The sequence below is a fragment of the Triticum urartu genome, chromosome 5A (genome assembly GCF_056163025.1).
Source record: "Triticum urartu cultivar PI428250 chromosome 5A, HENAU_Tu73, whole genome shotgun sequence".
NCBI lineage: Eukaryota > Viridiplantae > Streptophyta > Magnoliopsida > Poales > Poaceae > Triticum > Triticum urartu.
In genome coordinates, this window is record NC_141877.1 from 69,913,254 (window position 1) to 69,936,520 (window position 23,267).

Sequence of the window (23,267 nt, forward strand, 5' to 3'; positions counted from 1 at the left end):
CAGGCCATCACACAAGGTCACCCCCTCCCAGCAAGTTAATGTTCTTTTACTTTCATAATGGCCTTCCAACTCGGCGAATCACCAAATTTACTTCGAACAGAGGCGACAAAATCTCTTTTCAAGTACTTGGCCCGGATAACATCCTGCCAAAGCCCTTGCTGTGTCTCGAGTTTCCACCATCATTTGGCCAGCAAACTAATATTATGTTTATGGAGGTCTTTCACCCCCAAACCCCCTTTATTCTTCGATCTACAAGCCCTAGTCCATTTAACAAGGTGGTATCATTTCCTGTCGTTGGTTTCTTGCCAAAAGAACTTTTTCCGATGTTTGTCAAGTTTATAGATCACCATCTTAGGAAGCAAAAACATGGCCATATAGTAGTAAACAATACTGGAGAGGGAAGAGTTCAGAAGAATGAGTCTCCCCCCCGATGAAGCAGCATACCCGATCCAAGTTTCACAGCACTTGAGGAATTTGTCATCGACAAAGCTCCAATCCAGGTTACGTAGAGTAGTATAGCTCACAGGTACCCCCAAATATTTCATTGGAAAGTGACCAATTTGACAATTAAAGATATCAGCATAGGTTGCCAGGGTGTTGTCACCTCCACCCACACACATGATTTCACTCTTAAGGAAATTAATCTTTAAACCAGACATGAGTTCAAAAATGTATAAGAGGAGTTTTAGGTTGACAACAACTTCTTCATCATGCTCAAAACATATAACCGTATCATCAGCGTACTGTAATACGGCAATGCCATTCTCAATGAGGTCCGGAGCTAGCCTAGTTAACATTTTTTTCCTTTTGGGCATTGCGAATCATCTTAGAAAGAGTCTCCACCGCAAGGTTAAATAAAAAGGGGAATGAGGGTCGCCCTGATGTACCCCTTTGTGGCTTTGGAAGTAAGGCCCTGTCACATTGTTCAGTTTAATACTGACCGTACCATTACTGAGAATTTTCTTCACCCAACCACACCAGGTTGCACAAAATCCTCTGTTGCTATGACATTCAAGGAGAAAGTCCGAATTTATTTTGTCGTAAGCTTTTTCGAAGTCCAACTTCAGAACCACCCTAACTTTTTTCTTATGATGCGTATGATGTAAGATCTCATGGAGGGTGAGAATCCCATCCATGATATTTCTATGCTTAATGAAGGCAATCTGATGTTTGCTAATAAGCTTATCAGCAAAAATGTCCACTCTATTATCCATCACTTTAGTGATCAACTTGTATGGGCATCTAAGTAGGCAAATGGGATGATATTGTTGGATCTTTTTTGCACCATTGATCTTAGGAATCAAAGTGATCACCCCATAGTTTAAGTGCTCCACATCCAAGGTGTTATTGTGAAAAGCATGAAACAAGCGCATGATATCTGATTTAGCAAAGTCCCAGCAGTGTTTGTAGAACTCAGCTAGGATGTTATCTGGGCCCGGGGCCCTATTACTATCCATGCCAAATAATGCTTTCCTGACTTCTTCCTCCGTGAATTCACTAGTCAGGAGAATATTATCCTCTACTATGAGCTTCTCTTCTTCCGACCAGGTATCCGCAGATAAATGAAAAATATTTCCCCTGGCCGGGCCAAAGAGATTCTTATAGTAAGCCGTGGCATGTGCCAATAGGTTGTCTGTGCCCTCAATCACCGTCTCTCCATCCGTGAAGGAGTGGATCATGTTTTTTCGTTTTTTGCCATTGGCCGCGCGATGGAAAAAGGCTGTATTCTAGTCTCCCTTCAACAACCACCTCTCATTGGATTGTTGGAGCCAGAAGAGTTCCTCATTAGCTAGGATTTCATCGAGTTCCATCCGCAAGGTGGTTCTTTTTTCATAAGTCTTCGGTTCAAGGGGTCCCTCTTCTTCTAAGGCCTCAATCTCTTCAAGTTCCTTTTGAATATCTTTTTTTCTCTTCCTAGCATGCCCAAACATATGGGAGCCCCAACCCTTCAAATATTTTTTTAGCCTTTTGAGATTGATATTAAGGATGTCAATGGGGTCGTCAGACGCAACTGGCTGCTCCCATATCTTCTTAGCAGTAGGGTAGAAGTCCTCATTCTTTAGCCAGCTGAGTTCAAATCTGAACTCACGCTGTCACGACGTCTTTTCTGCTATCGAATTCGATGACAGCAGAAGAGGATTGTGGTCAGATACGTCCCGCACTAGTTTCTGGACTGTGACCAAGGGAAAAAGGTCCTCCCACTCAAAACTCATAAGAACTCTGTCAAGCTTTTCTAACGTAGGGTGTCTCTGGTGATTGGATCAGGTGTACTTGCCCCCTCCCATATGTATCTCATGTAGGTTCAGGGATTGAATGATGGAATTAAACTTATCCATGTAAGGGGACCGACTCAAATTCTTATTTTTCTCACAACTCTCTCTAAGGATATTAAAATCCCCTCCCACAATGTAAGGAACTTGGAGGAGAGAACACATGGATGCAAGCTCGCATAAAAATTCCTCTTTCTTGTCATCCTGTGCCGCTCCATATACCGTTATAAGGGCCCACACACATTTGAGATTAATATCAAAAAGGGTAGCTTGCAAGCAAAATTTACCCACTGTCTAGGAGACAACTTCCAGAGTTTCTTTTTTGATGCCACAAAGGATGCCACCAGATTTGCCAATAGAAGGTACCCAGTTCCAAGCAAATCTATCCGAGGGATCCACTTTGCATAAGAACTTCGGAAGAATCTCTTTCTTCCTAGTTTCCTGCAATCCTATGAAATCAAGGGAATGATCTTTTATAATGTCGGAGAAGCAGGTAGTCATTCCTTTTTTACCCGCTCCTCGACAATTCCAGAAAACCCCATTCATTTAATAATAGTGTTTCCTCCCCCTTGCCTGGTATTCCTACTAGGAAGCAGAGTAGGTTTACCATTCCCCTTTTTTCTCTCCGAGGAAGCCTTATCTTTTTGACTCCTAGTCACAGGTCTAGAGATCACAACATTAGTTTTTCTCTCTCTTTTTTCCCTAGAGCTCACCACAGTGAACTGCTCCTCCTCACTAATATTCTCTTCCTCCCATCTCATATCTAATGGTATTTGGTCCCCTTTTCCATTAGTTAACATAAGGGGCCCCCTTTCCTGAGGTTGTTCTACCTTCTCATCGACAGGGTCAGAATTATGGGTTTTCTCAAGTTCTCTAATAATGTCAACGCAAGTGAAATCAGCATCAGGTATGTTTACCCCCATTTTGATAGCCTTAAGGATAAGAGTATTATCAGACAACGCGTCAAAAGAGTTGGGGGTTCTTTGTTGTACCTTCCATATTCCTTTTTTTGGCCATCGCAATAGCTTTGTCGTCCATACGCTCCATCTTGCTCTGCACATAGCGTGAGCTGAAGCATAGATTTTCCTCAGTGACTAGGGGAGGAGTAGGAATCACCTCAACACCAACAGTCATCTCCGGGGACTCCACAATGTAATCGTTGGTCTCTTTGATCCCGGCATCTTGTGAGTCACCTGCCCCCAGCACTTTGCCATCACGGGTCATCTGATCGAACGCCATGGTCTCAATCAGGAGCGTATTATGCAGTGAACCATCAGATTCTATACTCTCTTGCGACTCCTGAATGGGGTCAGACACCTCCCCGTGGGGAATGGAGAGAGATTTCTTTCCAAGCCCGGAGGAGGAGCTGCCCATCTGAGCTCCAGGAGTCGTATGCACCCTCTTATCTTTAGGATTTTCATTTCCAGGCTTAGGAGACACCTGAACTATATTTTTCTCTCTTTCTGGATCTCTCACAACAACTTGCTCCACTTCATAAAGAAAGTCATAGAAGTGTCCACCCAGGACAGCTTCTGCAATCACAGGAATTTCATCAACCTTACGGCATCCCAACTTAACCCGAGCAGAGGCAGGACGACGAAGAGTAGCAGAATCAATTTCAAGTGGTACCCCAACCAGCGATGCCACATATGCAAGATTCCTCTCACTTCTCTTATCTAAAGGGATGTTACTAATTTTGACCCAGGCGACTTCCAAATCCCTTTTGACCCAACATCAGACGACCAAGGGGAAGAATGAATCACAATCCCGATGGTTTTGAGAGTTACCCGCCCCACATAACAGATTTGAGCAAGCGAGTGAGGGTTAGGAAAGCGAACCACAAAGACCCTAGGGCCAATGGCATGGGCAGAGCAACGCCATCCAATGGCCAGGTAATCAAAGAGATCAATCTCCATTTGGCGAGTGGAGGTTTCTCCCTCAATAATGGTGACTACCACACTATTAGATCTCTCCCTAAGCTAATTGGCAATGCAGGAATCATGAATGTAATAGAACCCCTGCCCTTTGGGTTGAAATGCGCACATCGGGGCAATGCATTCCCAGGGAAGAAAAGTAGTACACACGGAAGCAAGGTGGCCTAGGGTATTGCAACGCTCACAGAAAGCTTGTGGGCATCAGACAGGCAGATGTTCATGAGATTTGCAAATAGGGCAGGGGTCAGAATTTTTGGTAGGAGGCACCTGGCGGGGATTTTTCCCCTGAGGACGACGAGGTGGTGGGGAAGGATTTTGTCCTCCTCCATTGCCCCCTGAGCTCGAGGATCTCTGGTGCTTCTCCAACCAAACGCCTCCCTCCTTGGAATCGCGGCGAGTTGGAGCCGTCGCCGCTGCCACCTCCCACCTTGAAGTGTCGCCCGAACCCGAAGACGCGTTGGACGACGACGAGATGGTGCGGTCGCCGCCGTCACCACGCTTCCAGGAGTACTTGCTCCGCTCTCCTCCCCAGCCATTGCCTCGGCCCGCTCCCGCGCCTCCGTGCCGACCCCCATCGAATCCACGCCCCGCATCCATGGTAGGGGGTGGGGGGAGGGGGGAAGCCGCAACCGCAGCGAATGAGCGCGGATCTCCTCTCACCTTGCCCTTCCACCACCCGTAGGAGACCGGAAAACTCGATCTAGGGTTTCTCTCCGCCGTCCAAAAGTGGGAGAAGGCAGTTTCTAGGTCAAGGACTGGGCTCGGCTTGGGTTTTATACCCTCATTGCGAACCCGTGGATGGGAATGGAGGATAGGATGCACCCCCACGTGGCGCACATCCGCCATGGATGGGTAGGTGGGGAAGCTTGGGCCCGCACTCGGCCGCGTCGGTCCGCCCGCATGTCGTCCCGTGTACCGCCCGTGTACCGGATCCTTGTCGATCGGTGTACTCGTCGGCGCCGGCGGTAATCGATCTCTAATTCTCGCAAAATAGCAAGGGAAGGATACGATGTCTCCGATGTCAACGGACTCACCGACCCGTAAGAAGCGCGCATCGATCGTGACGCCGCGTGCATCCACCAGCACCAGACAGAGAGCCTCTCGTTTGAGGAGAAGAATCCCGTCGGAGAAGGCGAGCTTGCCGGTCACGAGGTCGGTGGCGTAGGAGACTCGCCATCGCACGTCGTTCGCCATCAGCACTCGTACGTAGAGATCACCTGTTCATCATCTATACATGTGTGGTTATGTGACTCATGTCTGACTACAGACTTTCCTGTAGCATCACCCCTTTTGTTGCTATAATATATCAACAATGTCTTGTATGCTCCAATCCATTCAAGTAGAACTTAGGAGCACCAAAAGCTCGAGGCAAAGTATGGAGAGTATCATCATAGATTTAATAGCAAACTTCTGATTAATACCATTAGTGTCAAGAGAAACACTTGCAATGCAAATATTAGCTATACATGAAGGCAGCTAATACTGAATGCAAAAGAAGGAATAAAACAGCAGAAGCTTGCCATCAGAAAGCCTCAGTGCAGTGCAGTGCAGTTGGTCAAGGCAAGTCGCAACAAATTAACCGATCATGTCAGTTAGTAGTCGTATCCAAATTATCCAATACGTATGTACCACTCAAAAAAAAGGACATACGTATGTATGCATTGAAAATTTGATACAAAAGAAGTGATGATAGGATGAATAAGATCGAAACAATGCAACATATATGATGTCATTCCAAAGATACATATATGATGCCATCGCTTACTTCTACAGGACCAACGTTGTTCAGTTAAACTCCACTCTACACCAATAAGAAACATGCATGTACAGTCAAAAAACAGTTGAGACCACTCATCATGATCAGTGGTGGAAATGGCTACACTGCCTACCTACAGCCAAGATAAGTTGAATGTACATGAACACTTTGCTCCAGGTAACATGCCATTGGTGTGTGTTAGCTTCAATATGACATGACAACACCTCAAGCAAGCTCTAGCAGGGCAGGGTGAGAGAAAATTAGATAAGATGGAAACGGGACAAACATAGACAATAATTCACACATCAATTTGTTTGCTCTCACATTAAACCAGCAATGAACACTAACAATTAGACTTCACATACGTGGACAGGAAAGCATTTTGTTATCGGTGTATCACTGTATCTGTGGTTAAAGCATGTTTTGGGTGCACACGGAAACCAGTCAGGTGAGGGATTGAGCTTCTGGAAGTAAACTTGCTTACTGAAGAATCAAGCAATATCTAGAGCACTAATTTCTCACAATACTACATAATGCAACTGAAACTATGGACAGAATAACATGGTCATGTATACCAACAGCAAAAAAGAACAGCAGGTTAATGATAACAAAAAGGAAAAGGAGATGCAGACGATGACATAAGATTGGCAAAAAAATTACCTTGCCCGCAACCCATCCCCGTGGACCAGTTTGTTTTGTTACCAGAACCAGATAAGGCCTTTTAGCTACAGACGAATCAGTACAAACACATCTACAACCAACTCGAAGCAATAACTTTGACTAAAATGATCAATTGTAGCATTACATGTCACTAGAAATCCAATTAATGCAAGTTCAAATGGAAAAGGCATATTCATTCAGAACCAAAACATTACAAAAGAAAATGATTGATCTTCATGTGTATGGATAGTTGTATATCACAGAATTAGCCTTGGTAGCACGCATTTCTAGTTTAATACTTTAATCCATGCAAGAAGTGATAAGGATTATGCATAAAGGTAGATTTGCTAAGCATAAATTCTCTGCAACACACTTCAACAAATACTTTGGAACGGAATATCCTCAACCACATTGCTACAACATGAATCTGCATGTAATATATTGTGAACTATCTCTTACAAAGACATACCTGCAAGGCCTTCAGCTTCCTCGGTCTTAACAATATGGAACGCCACCCAGCAGTACACTTTTAAAAGTTCCAATCCATGACCAACAGCAAGGATTTGGCTTTTCACAACTATTCGCAATGGTGTCGTCATTTAAACACGATTGAACTATGACCAACAAGCTACGATACATCATACATACATACACTGGGGATGGAAGCCTGCATATTACAATAAATACTGGGAGTCCACTGCCTGGCCAAACCATCTGATGACATAATAACTAAAAAGGCTACACAAGTATTTTTGTGCAGAATACTAAGCAAAAGGTGTTGCCTTATCTCAGTTAATAACACATTATTTAGAGAAAAAGAACTACTCCCTCCGTTCCTAAATATTTGTCTTTCTAGAGATTTCAACAAGTGACTACATACGGAGCAAAATGAGTGAATCTACACTCTATAATGTCTATATACATCCGTATGTGGTAGTCCATTTGAAATCCCTAAAAAGACAAATATTTAGGAACGGAGGGAAATTTCTTAGAAGTCAAAATGTTTGCACAAATCCCTATGCTCAGAAGTCATTATAATTACAGGAGCAACTATAGCAGTGACATAACTCATGCCTGTTTGCAGAAATATGATGTGGTGGCTGTTGTGTGATTTACACCCATAAGCAATAGTATTTTTGGCACACAAAATATGATAAAAACCAGTTGTAGAATTGCCAAGAATGAAGCTACAATTATAGCAACCACATCCCACATTACCACACCATCACCAAACCAAACATATGTTTCTACCAGCCTAACCTGGATTAAGCAGGAACTCACAGTAGTAATAGATTAAAAAAGGAATTGTGTACAACTTTACAACACTGGCATTTGAGAGGATACAATATACAACATTAACAGTTTGTTTTGTCGTATACAGTGAAAAGTACAAACATGTGAAGTCTGAACAGTGTGAGGTTCTGAAATGCTCTTTCACAAGTATAGTACTATATTTTAACAACTATATTGCCTTTGAGTTGCCCCTTTCTGGAGCTAAACTGTGCAACCTTTGTCAGAAAACAACAGCCAGCTAACAATTTATCTTAGCTGTCACGCAGGGAAGAAGGAACTCAGCCGTTGATCCTGGTATAACAAAAGTGAATGATAAGAATTGAGTACCAATGGGTCTCTACAGTCCTACAATATATCCAGTCCTAATTCAGCATATTGCATCTAACCTTTGCATGCAATAAGTGCCAAATAATTCGTACTTCTACAAAAGGTATTCAGAAGAATCCATGGTATTTTTAGTTGAGCTAGCAACAATCCAAGACCACGAATGAATTTGAATAATTTACATGTGTGCTTCCCTAGGTTCCTAATACAGAAGAAAAAAATTACTCCTTCCGTTCCTAAATATTTGTCTTTTTAGAGATTTCTAATGGACTACCACATACGGATGTGTATAGACATATTTTAGAGTGTAGATTCACTCATTTTGCTCCGTATGTAGTCACTTGTTGAAATCTCTAGAAAGACAAATATTTAGGAACGGAGGGAGTATAACTTTAGTTTGCGATTAACAGGGAAGCAGCATTTGCTTGTGCCAGAATTAAAAAATTGCAGCTCCAATATAGCACCATAAGCTTAAGAACCGCGACAGAAACTAGAAGATCCTAGGTAGTCTACAAAACATTGTTCTTGTTTAAACACCAAGAAAAATAACAGTTACAAGTATTACTAATCCTTTCTTTCATCGAAGGTAAAAGAAGGCTTAGAGCATACCTCAGCCACCGATATGTATCATAGGTCTATTTGCTGTCTTCGCAATATCAAACATCCCGGCATGTTTAGCTTTTTTCCTTTTAACCTGCCCACATGGAAGTGGCTATTGAGAATCACATCTTTGGTTAGTAAATAGACATAACAGGATTCCCCTAACGAATACTAATGAACACTAATGCTTGGTCACTGGCATTTATTACTAGTTTACCACCAGGAGCATATATTGCTACTTCGCTGTTTTTAATAATGACACTTCACTTTCAGAAAACCAGATATGGATGGGTATTTTTTTCTGGGTAAAAAACACAAAAAAGAGCTTCTCTATGATATTTATTTCTCATGGGAGGAATTTTTTTGTCAAATTATTCAGAATGTGATGTTAAAAACAGTCTGTTGCCTTGTGACTATGAGGTCATGGGTTCAAGTCCTGGAAACAGCCTCTTGCAGAAATGTAGGGAAAGGCTGCGTACTATAGACCCAAAGCGGTCGGACCCTTCCCCGGACCCTGCGCAAGCGGGAGCTACATGGACCGGGCTGCCCTTTTTTTTATGTTAAAAACAGTCCGAGATTATATTACAGGTCCGAGATTCTGGAACTTGTTGAAACCAGTGCTTGTTTGGTCTGAGATAATATTTTTTCTAAGAAAAGCAAACTTCTAACTTTCAGTTTTGTTGGCATGCAATGGAACAGTGCATTTAAGGAACAAACAAAACTACTTTTGCCTGAAGGAAATGAGTGGTCAAATCGCCTAAGTAAATCCCACATTTGACAAATAGAAAAAAAAAAGGAAACACATAATTCTTTCATATAAAAGATGGCAACCAAGTAAATTCTCCACATACCGCAGCACTAATTATTTCCTTCAGTCCAGCATCATCAATACCAGAATGAATAGGCTCTCTCAAGCTCACCTGCAGAAGTCAGGACACTAGCATTTATTTCAATTTTATTTTCTGCAGAAGATCCATTTTCCTCTGTTCATTATAGTCAATACATATACAGAAAACATAACTGCAGAGAAAGAACGAAATTCAGAAATATATACATGGTGGAATAAAAGGACTTCTGGAATGCAAGTACATCGAACGAACGAGACTTGTAAGTTGTAACAGCACATAAACCTAGCGTTTGTAGCATAGCGTATACCATAGTCCTAACTTCTTTCACTCTCAGACCTAAGACACCGCATACTTGATCTTTGACAAAGTGAACTTCAAAAGCAAGAAAAATAAACAAGCACATGAGTAAGGTCACTCAAATCTCCCATTTGCATCACGTTTAAATCAAATGACCTTTGTATACAGAAGAAAGTTATCATGCTTAAAATGTCAGAAACGTCTTTCATTCTCCTAGGAATCCCTTATTACTCTAGGTTAGAAAAATATCAACGATTGCATAAAAAGGGAAACTGTAATACATCTATAAAATTGGATGATCACACATTGACACTGATTAAGCTCTGCATATTTTTATTAAAAACCAGTGATGCAACATTATGGACAGTTAAATATTGGTTGCTTATGGGATCAGGAACACTAAACAATTTCTCAGAATTAAATTGAATACATCATTTTCAATATGAGATGGGTCCGAAACAAGGAAGGCAAATTGTCATCACAACTTCCTAAAACTTGGATGGCCTTAATACCATTTAATTTGATCCTACAACCAGCACAATTCAAGGAAAGCACTGTGAAGCATTAATACTGGTTGTTTAGTGCTGTAACCAGTACAATTCCAGAAAAGTACAGTGATCAGGAACTATTTGGCGTACTGACCTAATTAATTGTTAAGCCTGTTCCTTAAACCCCAAAAGAGTAATGCTATTACCACTCGAGTGAAAATTCCAAGAAAAAACATATCCATAGAGAAGATGCACATGGCAATAAAAGCAAAATCATTGACAAAGCAAGCAGATGAACATACCTCTGAGGGGCCAAATAAGCACACTTTAAAGTTGCCATCAGCCAATAATCGCAATCTATTGCAACCAGCACAAAAATGCTCTGTCATTGATGTAATAAATGAAATTGTTCCAACATGCCCATCAATCTTGAAATTCTTTGCGGTGTCTGAAGGATGATCTTGAAGTCTCTCTACACCTTTGAAACGTTGACGCTGATACATGGGCGCACATAAAGTAAATTATTTGTAGCTTACATAAATATACAGTACAAAAAATGCATATTGGAGGATGAATGTAATGGTACCAGAGGAAGTTAACTTCAAACACGATACTTACCACTTTATCCAGTATCTCTGCATAAGGGACCAGCTTCTTGACATTCCAAACATTACCATCAAATGGCATAAACTCAATAAATCGAACATTAATAGGCTTGTGTCTAGTCAATTCAACAAAATCGCAGATTTCATCATCATTCGTTCCACGCATGATAACACAGTTAATCTGGCAGCAGAAAAAGGATGACGGGAAATATGTCAACAAATTATGTATGGTATGAAGTGAATATATCTCTACTTTTTGAAATGATATTCGAAAACAAAGGACTGAAATAATTTAGCATGCAGAAAAACTGCATACCTTGACGGGGTCATATCCAAGTTGTATGGCAGTATCTATTGATTCCATGACCTTTGAGTGCCCTTTCCGCCTCGTCATGAATTCGAACTTTGCAGGAATCAATGTGTCCAAGCTAATATTTAAAGCGTTAAGACCACATTCTTTCAGTCTCGGGAGCTTCTTGGAAAGAACAATGCCATTTGTGGTCATCGCAATAGTTTTCAGCCCCTTGAGGCCAGAAAGATGCAAGCAAATATCTTCAAGGTCTTTTCTAACGGTTGGTTCTCCACCAGTTAACCTGATCTTGTCCACACCAGAAGTAACAAAAAGATTGGCAATTCGGATTATCTCGTCATGTGACAGAAGCTCTGACTTTGGCGTGAGCTCGACTCCCTCGGCAGGCATGCAGTACTGACATCTCAGGTTACAACGCTCAGTCAAGGAGATCCTCAAGTAATTGTGAAACCTCCCGAATGAATCGACAAGCATATCCGATGCCGGTGTTTCCACTGGTAGCACTTCTGGCTTTGTGGCGCAACAAGTCGAATATGCATTGGAGCACCTATGGCCGTAGGTGACTCTGGTTGAAGCGGAAGTGCTGGTCAGACTTCGGAGTCCTACCCTCATAGCATCAACCTGCAATGTTTTGGCGAATGTGTTACACAGAAACATAGAAGCTGGTACGTGAGGAGACTTGGTTTTCTCGAGAAGTCCACCGACGAAGGGAAACAAAAACTCCACAAGGCTAGTCTAGGAAATTTTATCGTATCGGAAACTGCTAGCTCGTCCCCAAATCGAAATTGAAAATATATCCGCACAAGCGAGGGGATAGATAGAGCGCGGGTCTGGGAGCAGGCACCTGGTGGTCGGGGACGTTGAGGCGGTGGAGCTGGCGGTGCGGCCATTTCCCGGCGACGGGAGCGGAGAGGGGGCGGGGGGCGGGAGCAGCAGCCGGCGGCGGGGCGGTGGGGGAGCAGCTCGAGGTCGTCGCCGGCGAGCTCCATGGGTGCCTCTCCTCCGTCACGGCTCCGCAGTAGACGGGCGGGGAGGTCGGAGGGGCGAGGCAGGGAGGCCGGCGGGAGGCGGAGAGGAGGCGGCGGCGGAGGGTGGAGGTCACATGGGAGGCGGCGGGCTGCATCGAGGAGGTGGGGGTGAGGCGATTGACCGGTGGGGTCAAAGGGGAGTGTACGGCCCCGGTTGGACTCGGAGGCTGGAGTGAGCTGGTCGCTGATCGCTACCCGTATTCCAATGAAAGGAACAGGCTAGATTTGATTTGATTTGATTATATTCCAGCTAATCAATCAAGCAGGCAAATGGGAATCGAAGACGAACTCAGCGTCTGATGGAACACGGGAGTACGTATGAGCTGACGCAGGCAAGACTTGGCCGAACTGGTGGGCCGACTATACCTGGCCATATCTCGGGCCGGGCTAAAAAAAGCCCGGTGCTGAAAACCCAGGCCCGAGCCTGGCCCAGACCGACCATCGGGCCTACTAAATCAGGCCCGAACCTGGAAAAGCTTGACACGGCCCGCTCGGCCCAGCCCGACCACGGCTAAAAATCAATTTTTCACAGGCCCGTGACTTGATCTACCCGTCGGGCTTAATTTTCAGGCCCGAGCCCGGTCCGATGACATGTTCGGGCTCAACCTGGCCCGGGATTTTTGGGCCGGGCTGCCCATGGCCAGGTCTAGGGCCGACCAATGGCTACGGAAGATTTCTTACTAGATTGTTTTACACGGTGATGTGGCTTCCTTTGGTTGGATGAGAGGGCTCGCAAGGAAATGCAATGAGGGAGCATCTTTTTTTCAGAATCAAAAATTTAATTACTCAATCAAAGTGTCTTTACAATCATGAGTTGCGATTTCCAGGATCTCCGGTGGCCCTGATCCAAGTCATGGCTCTATCACCAAATCTAACAAAGTTCGCCAGAGAAACACTAGCTCTATTCCAAGTCAGTAGCCCATGAGTAATAGTACAAGTTACATCTTCTGAGCAGCTGCTGACTTCGCGCACTAGGTGGGTGTATATATATATCTATCATTTTCCTTTGCTCTGGGTCATCTTCGCTACACTAGTCGAACTAAGTTCGATCAATATAGGAAGATTATTTCTTTGCATAGCACTAGAAAGGCACTCCTTGCAGATGATGACCCACAAGTATAGGGGATCTATCGTAGTCCTTTCGATAAGTAAGAGTGTCGAACCCAATGAGGAGCAGAAGGAAATGATAAGCAGTTTTCAGTAAGGTATTCTCTGCAAGCACTGAAATTATCGGTAACAGATAGTTTTGTGATAAGGTAATTCGTAACGGGTAACAAGTAACAAATGTAAATAAGGTGCGGCTAGATGGCCCAATCCTTTTTGTAGCAAAGGACAAGTGTCGGGTGGTTGGTGCGACATATGCCAATGGATGGCTTATCATTGTGGGAGCCAATAAAACATCGCCGGTGCTTGGAAACGGGATAAGGCGAAGACATGCACGCCGGCGAATCTTACCCAGCTTCAGGGCTCTCTGTGGAGATAACACCCCTAATGCTGCTCTGCGGGGTCTCCGCATGATCACTAGCTCGATGGGTAGCTACAGAATGCTCCTTGAGCTGTTCGGTGTAGGGATGAAGGAGGGCCAGGCCAGCCCGCTCCTCTTCTCCTTGTGGTGTCTAAAAACTATCCAAAGAGCGATCCCCTTTGCATGGGAACCCTGGGGGGTTTATATAGGCCTACCCCCCAGGGGTACAATGGTAATCCGGCTGGGCGTGGGCCCTGGCCGTCTGTGTCTACGCCCGCCGACTTCTCCGCCGACTGGTGGGCCCGCCGGCTGCCGACCCTTTGGTCGACAGGCCGGCCCCACCGCTCGGGGGTCCTGTCGGGGGCTGGTTACTGTTACCTTGCCCCTGGTGACGATGGTTTTGTCGTGGTAAGCATGGCTATAGTGCCGCCGCGAGGCGGCTCATCACTGTAGCCTTACCTTCTCTTGTCTCATTGATGAAACACCTCCTTGGAGGGAGAGAGCTGGCCGGCTATTGGAAGCCGGCCATACCCTTGGCCGACTATGGGAAGCCCGGCCGCCTTTGGGATCTCCCTGACCGAGGGGGCCCGCCACCCACGGGTTGTACTGACCGCTCGCCGTGGGTGACGTCACGATCATCGTGGCAACAGTGTCGCGCCGGACGGGTGATGGCCGCCCCGTACGGTGCACTGTGGCCATGCGTGCGCCAGGATTCGGGGGTGGCAGGCTTTACTGTAGCCACGCCCCGTCTTGTCGCCGTTATGTGGGTGCAGACTCTGAGGGCAAGATCTTAGCCGCCTGCTGAGGGGCCGGCTCCTGGGAGTCGGCCTTTTCATGGCCGGCTTCTGGAAGTCGGCCTTCTTGTGGTCTGGTTTCTCAAGGATGTCAGGGCTGGGCCGCCTTTGCGTAGCCGGCTTGGGAGGTAGCCGGCTGGGGGAAGGCGGCCCCATGTCTTGGACACTTGGAGGCTTGATCGACCTATAATTTTTCTAAAGTGCCAGGGGAAGCCGGCTAGGCTACCCGTGGTCATTTACTCCGGCAGTAGTCCCCGAAGCTGGTTGGGCTCCGAGGCAGAAAAAAGACGAGGAGCTCAGTCAGCTTCCTATCTTGAGGAGCCGGGAACTAGGAGCCGGTTTCGACTAGGCGCGCCGTCTCCTAGAGATCTCGAAGCTTGAAGGCGGGTGCCAGTCGGCGCGCGAGTCCGGCTGTGAGCTGACCGTTCGTCGTCTGCACGCCACGTGGCATCCTCCGACTGGAGGGGCCTGCCAGCCCACGCGCGCGACAGGACGCCGCCGCAGTCTGGGGCCCGCCACTACAGGGCCTCGCCCCATGCGCGGATCTTCTGCGGCCTGGACGGACCGCGCGCGCCCCAGCGGAGGTTTCCTCACGCCGTGATGGCGCAATAATCGCAGGGCGTGGGGGAGTGGGTGCAGTTAATCCCACATCCCCCCATGTCCTGCCTCCTCGGCTTCGCCGCGCGAGGCTATAAGTAGGGGGGAGAGGAGGGGAGCGCCAAACGCTCGCGCGCTCTTCCTCGCTCTGCCTCCTCCTTCTTCCTCCTCTCGTCGCGACAGCTACCTGCCGCCGCTCGGCCTTCCTGCCAACCTTCTTGGCTTGCCGTCGCTTCGTCGCAGCCTGGTCGTGCGCCCTCCTTTCGCCGCACCTTTCTCGCCGTCCCCATGGCGTTTTCGAGCTCCTGGGACGGCTCCAACGTCCACGACGACCACGTCGACTTCCTCCGTCGGACGCGGCGGCTGCCAGGCGCGGATCTCGTGCGGGTCCGCCTCGCGCCGAAGAGGGAGATCTCGCCGACGCCGGAAGAGGACGAGCGGGTAATCTTCCGCTCGCACTGCCTGCGCGGTTTCGGCCTGCCGGCGAGCGGGTTCCTCCGCTCGTTCCTTGAATTTTATCATCTCCAGCCGCATCACCTCACTCCCAACGCGGTGATGCTGTTGTTGGCCTTCGTTACCCTGTGCGAGGGTTTTCTTGGCGTCCTCCCCACTCTTGAACTGTGGGGAGAGTTCTTTCAGTGCAAGCTCGGCACCGTCGTCGCGGGCGTGCCCACCCCATGCGGCGCCTTCGTCGCCATGCGGAGGACGAGCAACAACAACCCGTTTCCGCCCATCCCGCTGATCCAGTCGGTGAAGCTCTGGCAGAAGTTCTACTTCTACGTGAAGAATATTGCTCCACAAGGTGACTTCGTCAACCTGCCGGCTTACGTAGCCGGCCCGCCGGCTGGGAGGTAGCCTTCATGGTCCTTCCGGTCCAGGTCGTTGTCTCCGGGCGGGTCCACCTCCGTTGCCCGGCTCCGGGTGATGATCCAGTCGGAGGGTCTGTCCGGGGCCGATCTGGTGGCCGCCTTTGTGGAGCGCCGGGTGCTCCCGCTCCAGGGCCGACCTCATATGATCTGCCAGATGAGCGGCCGCTTCGACCCATGCCGGCTAAGCACCAAGGAGATGCCTCACGCCGAGGTGTCTTACATGGTAAACTACATTTCCAACTGCAAGCTCACCGAGGAGTGGCAGTACGACAAGGTGCCGTACTCTCGCGCCAATCCTCCGCCGGTGGTAAGTTTCTCTTCCTCTTTCTCTTTGCTTGTTGCCGAGTTCATGGTGGCCGACTCCGGACCAGCCGGCCTTTCTTTGGCAGAACCCCATGCTTCCGCCAGCAGCCGGGACCGCAGGGGTGGAACGCCAGTTCCTCCCCGACCGTACGATGGACGATGTAGACGACACGGACCTGGGGGCGGCCGCCATGGAGGACGACGTCGTGGGGGAAGGCGGCGACGCAGGCGGGTCCGGGCTCGGGGCCGGCTTTGAGGACTGGCCAGATGACGACGAGGCCGAAGTCATTCCGCGCCGCCGACCGGCGCTCGATCACCATGGTGCGGGCCCATCCACCGGGCCGACTGCCCATGGCGGCGCGCAGAAGTGCCGGGCTGCGTCGATCCACTTCAGCAGTCGGCTGAAGAAGGCCAAGAGTACCGCGGCGCCGACCAAGCGGGACGAGGCGGCCGTGAAGGCAGCCCGCTTCCGGAAGGTGGTGAAGCAGCCGCAGGCAGTCTCAGCGTAAGTGTCGCTGTTCTCATGCCTTTCTTTTTTTTCTTCGGTTGATGTTTTTCCAAACCCTTCTGCTCGATTTATCAAACAGGGCCCCTCTTTCCCTTGGGCGAGTCCCGGCCGCCTCCATAGTCGGAGCTATAGGAGGGTCTTCAAGCTCGCGTCGGGTAGTTCCCCGCGCCGACCTCCTAGAGGCGATGGAGCGGAACGCGCGGGAAGTGCGGGAGGAGCGGGAGGCGGAGGAGCGGGGGGTGGCTCGAGAGGCGGAGCAGAAGTCGGCAGAGGCCGCAGACGCGGAGAGGGAGGCGGAGGCCCTGCAGAACCAGCCTCCGCAGTTCGTCATTCCCCTCCGCGCCGCGGCTCCCGACACCCCTGTGCCCCCGTTGGAGGAGGCCAGCCGCGGCCAGCCGAAGATGGAGAGGGAGGCGGAGCCATCGCCGCCGACTGGAGCGGGCCGAGGAGGCTGGCCTGAAGTGCCGCCAGCGCAGCCGACTAGGGGCGAGCCGACCGTGGGAGGGGATCTTGTGATCTCGTCACCGCTTCGCCGGCGCGCGGGGAAGGCGACTTCAACGCCGGATGCGCAGAAGACCGTGGACGCCGGCTCGTCGGCCCAGGACCTAGAAGCAGCCAGCGACAGCTCGTCCGGGTGGACGCCGGGCGGCGGGACAGTCGTGCTGAATGTGGCGGCGCAGGACGTCCGGAACCGGCTTCAGGCCCAAGCCACCGCGCTGAAGCAGTATGATGTCTACTACACAACCTTCTTCTTGTAGACGTCGTTGGGCCTCCAAGTGCAGAGGTTTGTAAGACAGTAGCAAATTTCCCTCAAGTGGATGACCTAAGGTTTATCAATCCGTAGGAGGTGTAGGATGAAGATGGTCTCTCTCAAGCAACCCTGCAACCAAATAACAAAGAGTCTCTTATGTCCCCAACACACCCAATACAATGGTAAATTGTATAGGTGCACTAGTTCGGCGAAGAGATGGTGATACAAGTGGTATATGGATGATAGATAAAGGTATTTGTAATCTGAAATTATAAAAACAGCAAGGTAACTAATGATAAAAGTGAGCGTAAATGGTATTGCAATGCGTTGAAACAAGGCCTAGGGTTCATACTTTCACTAGTGCAAGTTCCCTCAACAATACTAACATAATTGGATCATAAAACTATCCCTCAACATGCAACAAAGAGTCACTCCAAAGTCACCAATAGCGGAGAACGAACGAAGAGATTATGGTAGGGTATGAAACCACCTCAAAGTTATTCTTTCCAATCAATCCGGTGGGCTATTCCTATAAGTGTCACAAACAACCCTAGAGTTCGTACTGGAATAACACCTTAAGATACAAATCAACCAAAACCCTAATGTCACCTAGATACTCCAATGTCACCTCAAGTATCCGTGGGTATGATTATACGATATGCATCACACAATCTCAGATTCATCTATTCAACCAACACAAAGGACTCAAAGAGTGCCCCAAAGTTCTACCAGAGAATCACGACGAAAACGTGTGCCAACCCCTATGCATAGGTTCCCAATGTCACGAAACCCGCAAGTTGGTCACCTTAACATACATCAAGTGGCACGTGGTATCCCATTGTCACCACAGATATCCACGACAAGACATACATCAAGTGTTCTCAAGTCTTTAAAGACTCAATCCGATAAGATTACTTCAAAGGGGAAACCCGATTCATTGCAAGAGAGAAGAGGGGGGGGAACATAGGATCTAACTATAATAGCAAAGCTCGTGATACATCAAGATCGTGCCAAATCAAGAACACGAGAGAGAGAGAGAGAGAGAGATCAAACACATAGCTACTGGTACATACCCTCAGCCCCAAGGGAGAACTACTCCCTCCTCGTCATGGAGAGCACCGGGATGATGAACATGGCCACCGGTGAGGGTTCCCCCCTCTGGCAGGGTGCCGGAACAGGGTCCCGATTGACTTTTGGTGGCTACGGAGGCTTCTGGTGGCGAAACTCCCGATCTATCTTGCGTTCTGGAAGTTTTAGGTCACGTGGGTATATATGGGTGCAGGGAGGACGTCGGAGGAGCCACGGGGGTCCCACGACACAGGGGGGCGCGCCCTAGGGGGGCTCCCCCCACCCTCGTGAGCACATCGTGTCTCCCCTGACGTGGGGTCCAAGTTCATCAGGTGTGTTTCCTTCCAAAAAATAACTTCTCCAGTTGATTTCGTTCCGTTTCGACTCCGTCTGATATTCCTTTTCTTCAAAACACTGAAATAGGCATAAAACAACAAATCTGGGCTGGGCCTCCGGTTAATAGGTTAGTCCCGAAAATAATATAAAAGTGGATAATACAGCCCAATATTGCCTAAAGCAGTAGATAATATAGCATGGAGCAATCAAAAATATAGATACGTTGGAGACGTATCAAGCATCCCTAAGCTTAATTCCTGCTCGTCCTCGAGTAGGTAAATGATAAAAAGATAATTTTTGATGTGGAATGCTAGTTGGCATAATTTCAATGTAATTCTTCTTACTTGTGGTATGAATATTCAGATCCATAAGATTCAAGACAAAAGTTCATATTGACATAAAAATAATAATACTTCAAGCATACTAACAAAGCAATTATGTCTTCTCAAAATAACATGGCCAAAGAAAGTTATCCCTACAAAATCATATAGTCTGGCTATGCTCCATCTTCACCACACAAAATATTTAAATCATGCACAACCCCGATGACAAGCCAAGCAATTGTTTCATACTTTTGATGTTCTCAAACTTTTTCAATCTTCACGCAATACATGAGCGTGAGCCATGGATATAGCACTATAGGTGGAATAGAATGGTGGTTGTGGAGAAGACAAAAAGGGAGAAGATAGTCTCACATCGACTAGGCGTATCAACGGGCTATGGAGATGCCCATCAATAGATATCAATGTGAGTGAGTAGGGATTGCCATGCAACGGATGCACTAGAGCTATAAATGTATGAAAGCTCAAAAAGAAACTAAGTGGGTGTGCAACCAACTTGCTTGCTCATGAAGACCTAGGGCATTTTGAGGAAGCCCATCATTGGAATATACAAGCCAAGTTCTATAATGAAAGATTCCCACTGGTATATGAAAGTGACAACATAAGAGACTCTCTATCATGAAGATCATGGTGCTACTTTGAAGCACAAGTGTGGTAAAAGGATAATACCATTGCCCCTTCTCTCATTTTATCTCATTTTTTTATTTTTTTTATTTGGGCCTTTCTCTTTTTTCTTTTTGTGGCCTCCCCCTTTTTTATTTGGGCTTCTTTGGCCTCTTTTTTTTTCGTCCGGAGTCTCATCCTGACTTATGGGGGAATCATAGTCTCCATCATTCTTTCCTCACTGGGACAATGCTCTAATAATGATGATCATCACACTTTTATTTTTCTTATAACTCAATGATTACAACTCGATACTAGAACAAAGTATGACTCTATATGAATGCCTCCGGCGGTGTACCGGGATATGCAATATGACAATGATTGAGTGTGACATAATAAACGGAACGGTGGAAAGTTGCATGGCGATGGAAATGCCATAATAGGTAGGTATGGTGGCTGTTTTGAGGAAGGTATATGGTGGATGTATGATACCGGCAAAAGGTGCGCGGTATTAGAGAGACTAGCAAAGGTGGAAGGGTGAGAGCGCATATAATCCATGGACTCAACATTAGTCATAAAGAACTCATATAATTATTGCAAAAATCTAGAAGTTATCAAAGCAAAGTATTACGCGCATGCTCCTAGGGGGATAGATTGGTAGGAAAAGACCATCGCTCGTCCCCGACCGCCACTCATAAGGAAGACAACCAATAAATAAATCATGCTCCGACTTTGTTACATAATGGTTCACCATACATGCATGCTACGGGAATCACAAACTTCAACACAAGTATCTCTCAAATTCACAACTACTCAACTAGCATGACTCTAATATCACCATCTCCATATCTCAAAACAATCATCAAGCATCAAACTTCTCTTAGTATTCAACACACTCATAAGAGAATTTTTATTATTCTTGAATACCTAGCATATTAGGATTTTAAGCAAATTACCATGCTATTTAAGAATCTCAAAATAATATAAGTGAAGCATGAGATTTCATCTATTTCTTCAAAATAAAACTACCACCATGCTCTAAAAGGATATAAGTGAAGGACTAGAGCAAACGACAAACTACTCCGAAAGATATAAGTGAAGATCAATGAGTAGTCGAATAATTATGCAACTATGTGAAGACTCTCTAACATTTAATAATTTAAGATCTTGGTACTCTATTCAAACAGCAAGCAAAGCAAAATAAAATGACATCTAAGAATAGCAAACATCATGTGAAGAGGCAAAAACTTAGGATCAACTGAAACTAACCGATAATTGTTGAAGAAGAAAGGTGGGATGCCAACCGGGGCATCCCCAAGCTTAGATGCTTGAGACTTCTTGAAATATTATCTTGGGGTGCCTTGGGCATCCCCAAGCTTGATCTTTTGTGTCTCCTTAATTCCTCTCATATCATGGTCTCCCTAAATCTCAAAAGCTTCATCCACACAAAACTCAACAAGGACTCATGAGATAAGTTAGTATAAACCATTGCAAAAACCTTATCATACTCTACTGTAGAAAACCACTAAAATTATTATTCAACATTGAATACTAAATGCCTCTGCATATTTAATAGTCCTATCCTCAAATAGAATCATTAAAGAAGCAAACATATGCAAACATAACAGCAATCTGCCTAAACAGGATGGTCTGTAAAGAATGCTGCAACATCCATACTTTCCTAACTCCAAAAATTATGAAAGAAAATTCCCACTGTAGTAAATTTATCAGAGCTTAATATGCAAAAGGTTTCAACATTTTATCACATTCTTACTTTTCTAGGGAATTATTGCAACATCGGTAAACTTTCTGTTTTCAAACAGCAACATGTATACTTGTAACATAGGCATAGTAGAGGCTATCAATGCCACTTTTATTGAAATAAAAGATGCAAAACATTGTTCTAAATAACAGCAATAAAATACTAACAAAATAAATTGACGCTCCAAGCAAAACACATATCATGTGGCGAATAAAAATATAGCTCCAAGTAAAGTTACCGATGAACGAAGACGAAAGAGGGGATGCCTTCCGGGGCATCCCCAAGCTTAGGCTCTTGGTTGTCCTTGAATATTACCTTGGGGTGCCATGGGCATCACCAAGCTTAGGTTCTTGCCACTCCTTGTTCCATAGTCCATCGAATCCTTACCCAAAACTTGAAAACTTCACAACACAAAACTTAAAGTAGAAAACTCGTAAGCTCGTTAGTATAAGAAAATAAATCACCACTTCAAGGTACTGTAATGAACTCATTCTTTATTTATATTGGTTTTAAACCTAATGTATTACAACTTCTCTATGGTTTATAAACTATTTTATTAGCCATAGATTCATCAAAATAAGTAAACAACACATGAAAAACAGAATCTGTCAAAAACAGAACAGTGTGTAGTAATCTGGATCAAACGTATACTTCTGGAACTCATAAAATTCTAAAATAAATTTATGGACCTGAGGAATTTATCTATTAATAATATTAAAAAAGAATTAGCTAAATATCACTCTCCAAATAACAATGGAAGCAATTCTCGTGAGCGCTAAAGTTTCTGTTTTTGACAGCATGATCAACAAGACTTTCCCCAAGTCTTCCCAAAGGTTCTACTTGGCACAAACACTAATTAAACACATAAAACCACATATAAACAGAGGCTAGATGGATTATTTATTACTAAATAGGAACAAAAAGCAAGGAACTAAAATAAAATTGGGTTGCCTTCCAACAAGCGCTATCGTTTAATGCCCCTAGCTAGGCATGATGATTTCGATGATGCTCACATGAAGGATAAGAATTGAAATATAACGAGAGCATCATGAAGAATATGACTAGCACATTTAAGTCTAACATGCTTCCTATGCATAGGGATTTTGTGAGCAAACAACTTATGGGAACAAGAATCAACTTGCATAGGAAGGTAAAACAAGCGTAACTTCAAAACTTTAAGCACATAGAGAGAAAACTTGATATTATTGCAATTCCTACAAGCATATATTCCTCACTCATAATAATTTTCAGTAGAATAATGAATGAATTCAACAATATAACCAGCACCTAAAGCATTCTTTTCATGATCTACAAGCATAGAAAATTTACTACTCTCCACATAAGCAAAATTCTTCTCATTCGGAATAGTGGGAGTATCATAGGAAACTCGAATACTATAAATTGTTTCCACGTTAAAGGAGTAATGTTCAGAGAAAGGGTACTCATAATCATGACAA

The 23,267-nt window shown here is 45.8% G+C and overlaps 2 protein-coding genes and 1 pseudogene across 2 annotated transcripts; all 3 read right to left on the reverse strand.

Moving 5' to 3' along the window:
• Positions 1-1,883: 1,883 nt before the first annotated feature.
• LOC147968095 (uncharacterized) lies at positions 1,884-4,330 on the reverse strand (annotated as a pseudogene).
• LOC147968096 (uncharacterized) lies at positions 4,281-7,740 on the reverse strand. Its single transcript, XM_087525539.1, has one exon. It carries the CDS (start codon positions 5,396-5,398, stop codon positions 4,406-4,408), a length of 993 nt encoding a protein of 330 aa, XP_087381665.1. The 5' UTR covers positions 5,399-7,740; the 3' UTR covers positions 4,281-4,405.
• A 145-nt stretch (positions 7,741-7,885) lies between these two features.
• Positions 7,886-12,603, reverse strand: CNX2 (cofactor of nitrate reductase and xanthine dehydrogenase 2). The gene is made up of 7 exons (XM_048672458.2): positions 12,230-12,603; positions 11,392-12,006; positions 11,089-11,256; positions 10,773-10,964; positions 9,689-9,757; positions 8,847-8,931; positions 7,886-8,204 (listed from the first exon to the last, which is right to left on the reverse strand). The coding sequence occupies exons 1-6, from the start codon at positions 12,506-12,508 to the stop codon at positions 8,848-8,850; spliced, it is 1,407 nt and encodes a 468-aa protein (XP_048528415.1). The 5' UTR covers positions 12,509-12,603; the 3' UTR covers positions 7,886-8,204; position 8,847.
• Positions 12,604-23,267: the final 10,664 nt, after the last annotated feature.

Excerpts from the sequence above, each read along its gene's own strand:
- CNX2 (XM_048672458.2), bottom strand. The coding sequence starts at position 12,508 with ATGCAGCCCGCCGCCTCCCATGTGACCTCCACCCTCCGCCGCCGCCTC. Across the intron at positions 11,257-11,391 it reads TTGGATATGACCCCGTCAAG|ATTAACTGTGTTATCATGCG; the intron begins GTATGCAGTTTT and ends TTCTGCTGCCAG. Across the intron at positions 8,932-9,688 it reads AGGAAATAATTAGTGCTGCG|GTTAAAAGGAAAAAAGCTAA; the intron begins GTATGTGGAGAA and ends CCATGTGGGCAG.
- LOC147968096 (XM_087525539.1), bottom strand. The coding sequence starts at position 5,398 with ATGGCGAACGACGTGCGATGGCGAGTCTCCTACGCCACCGACCTCGTG.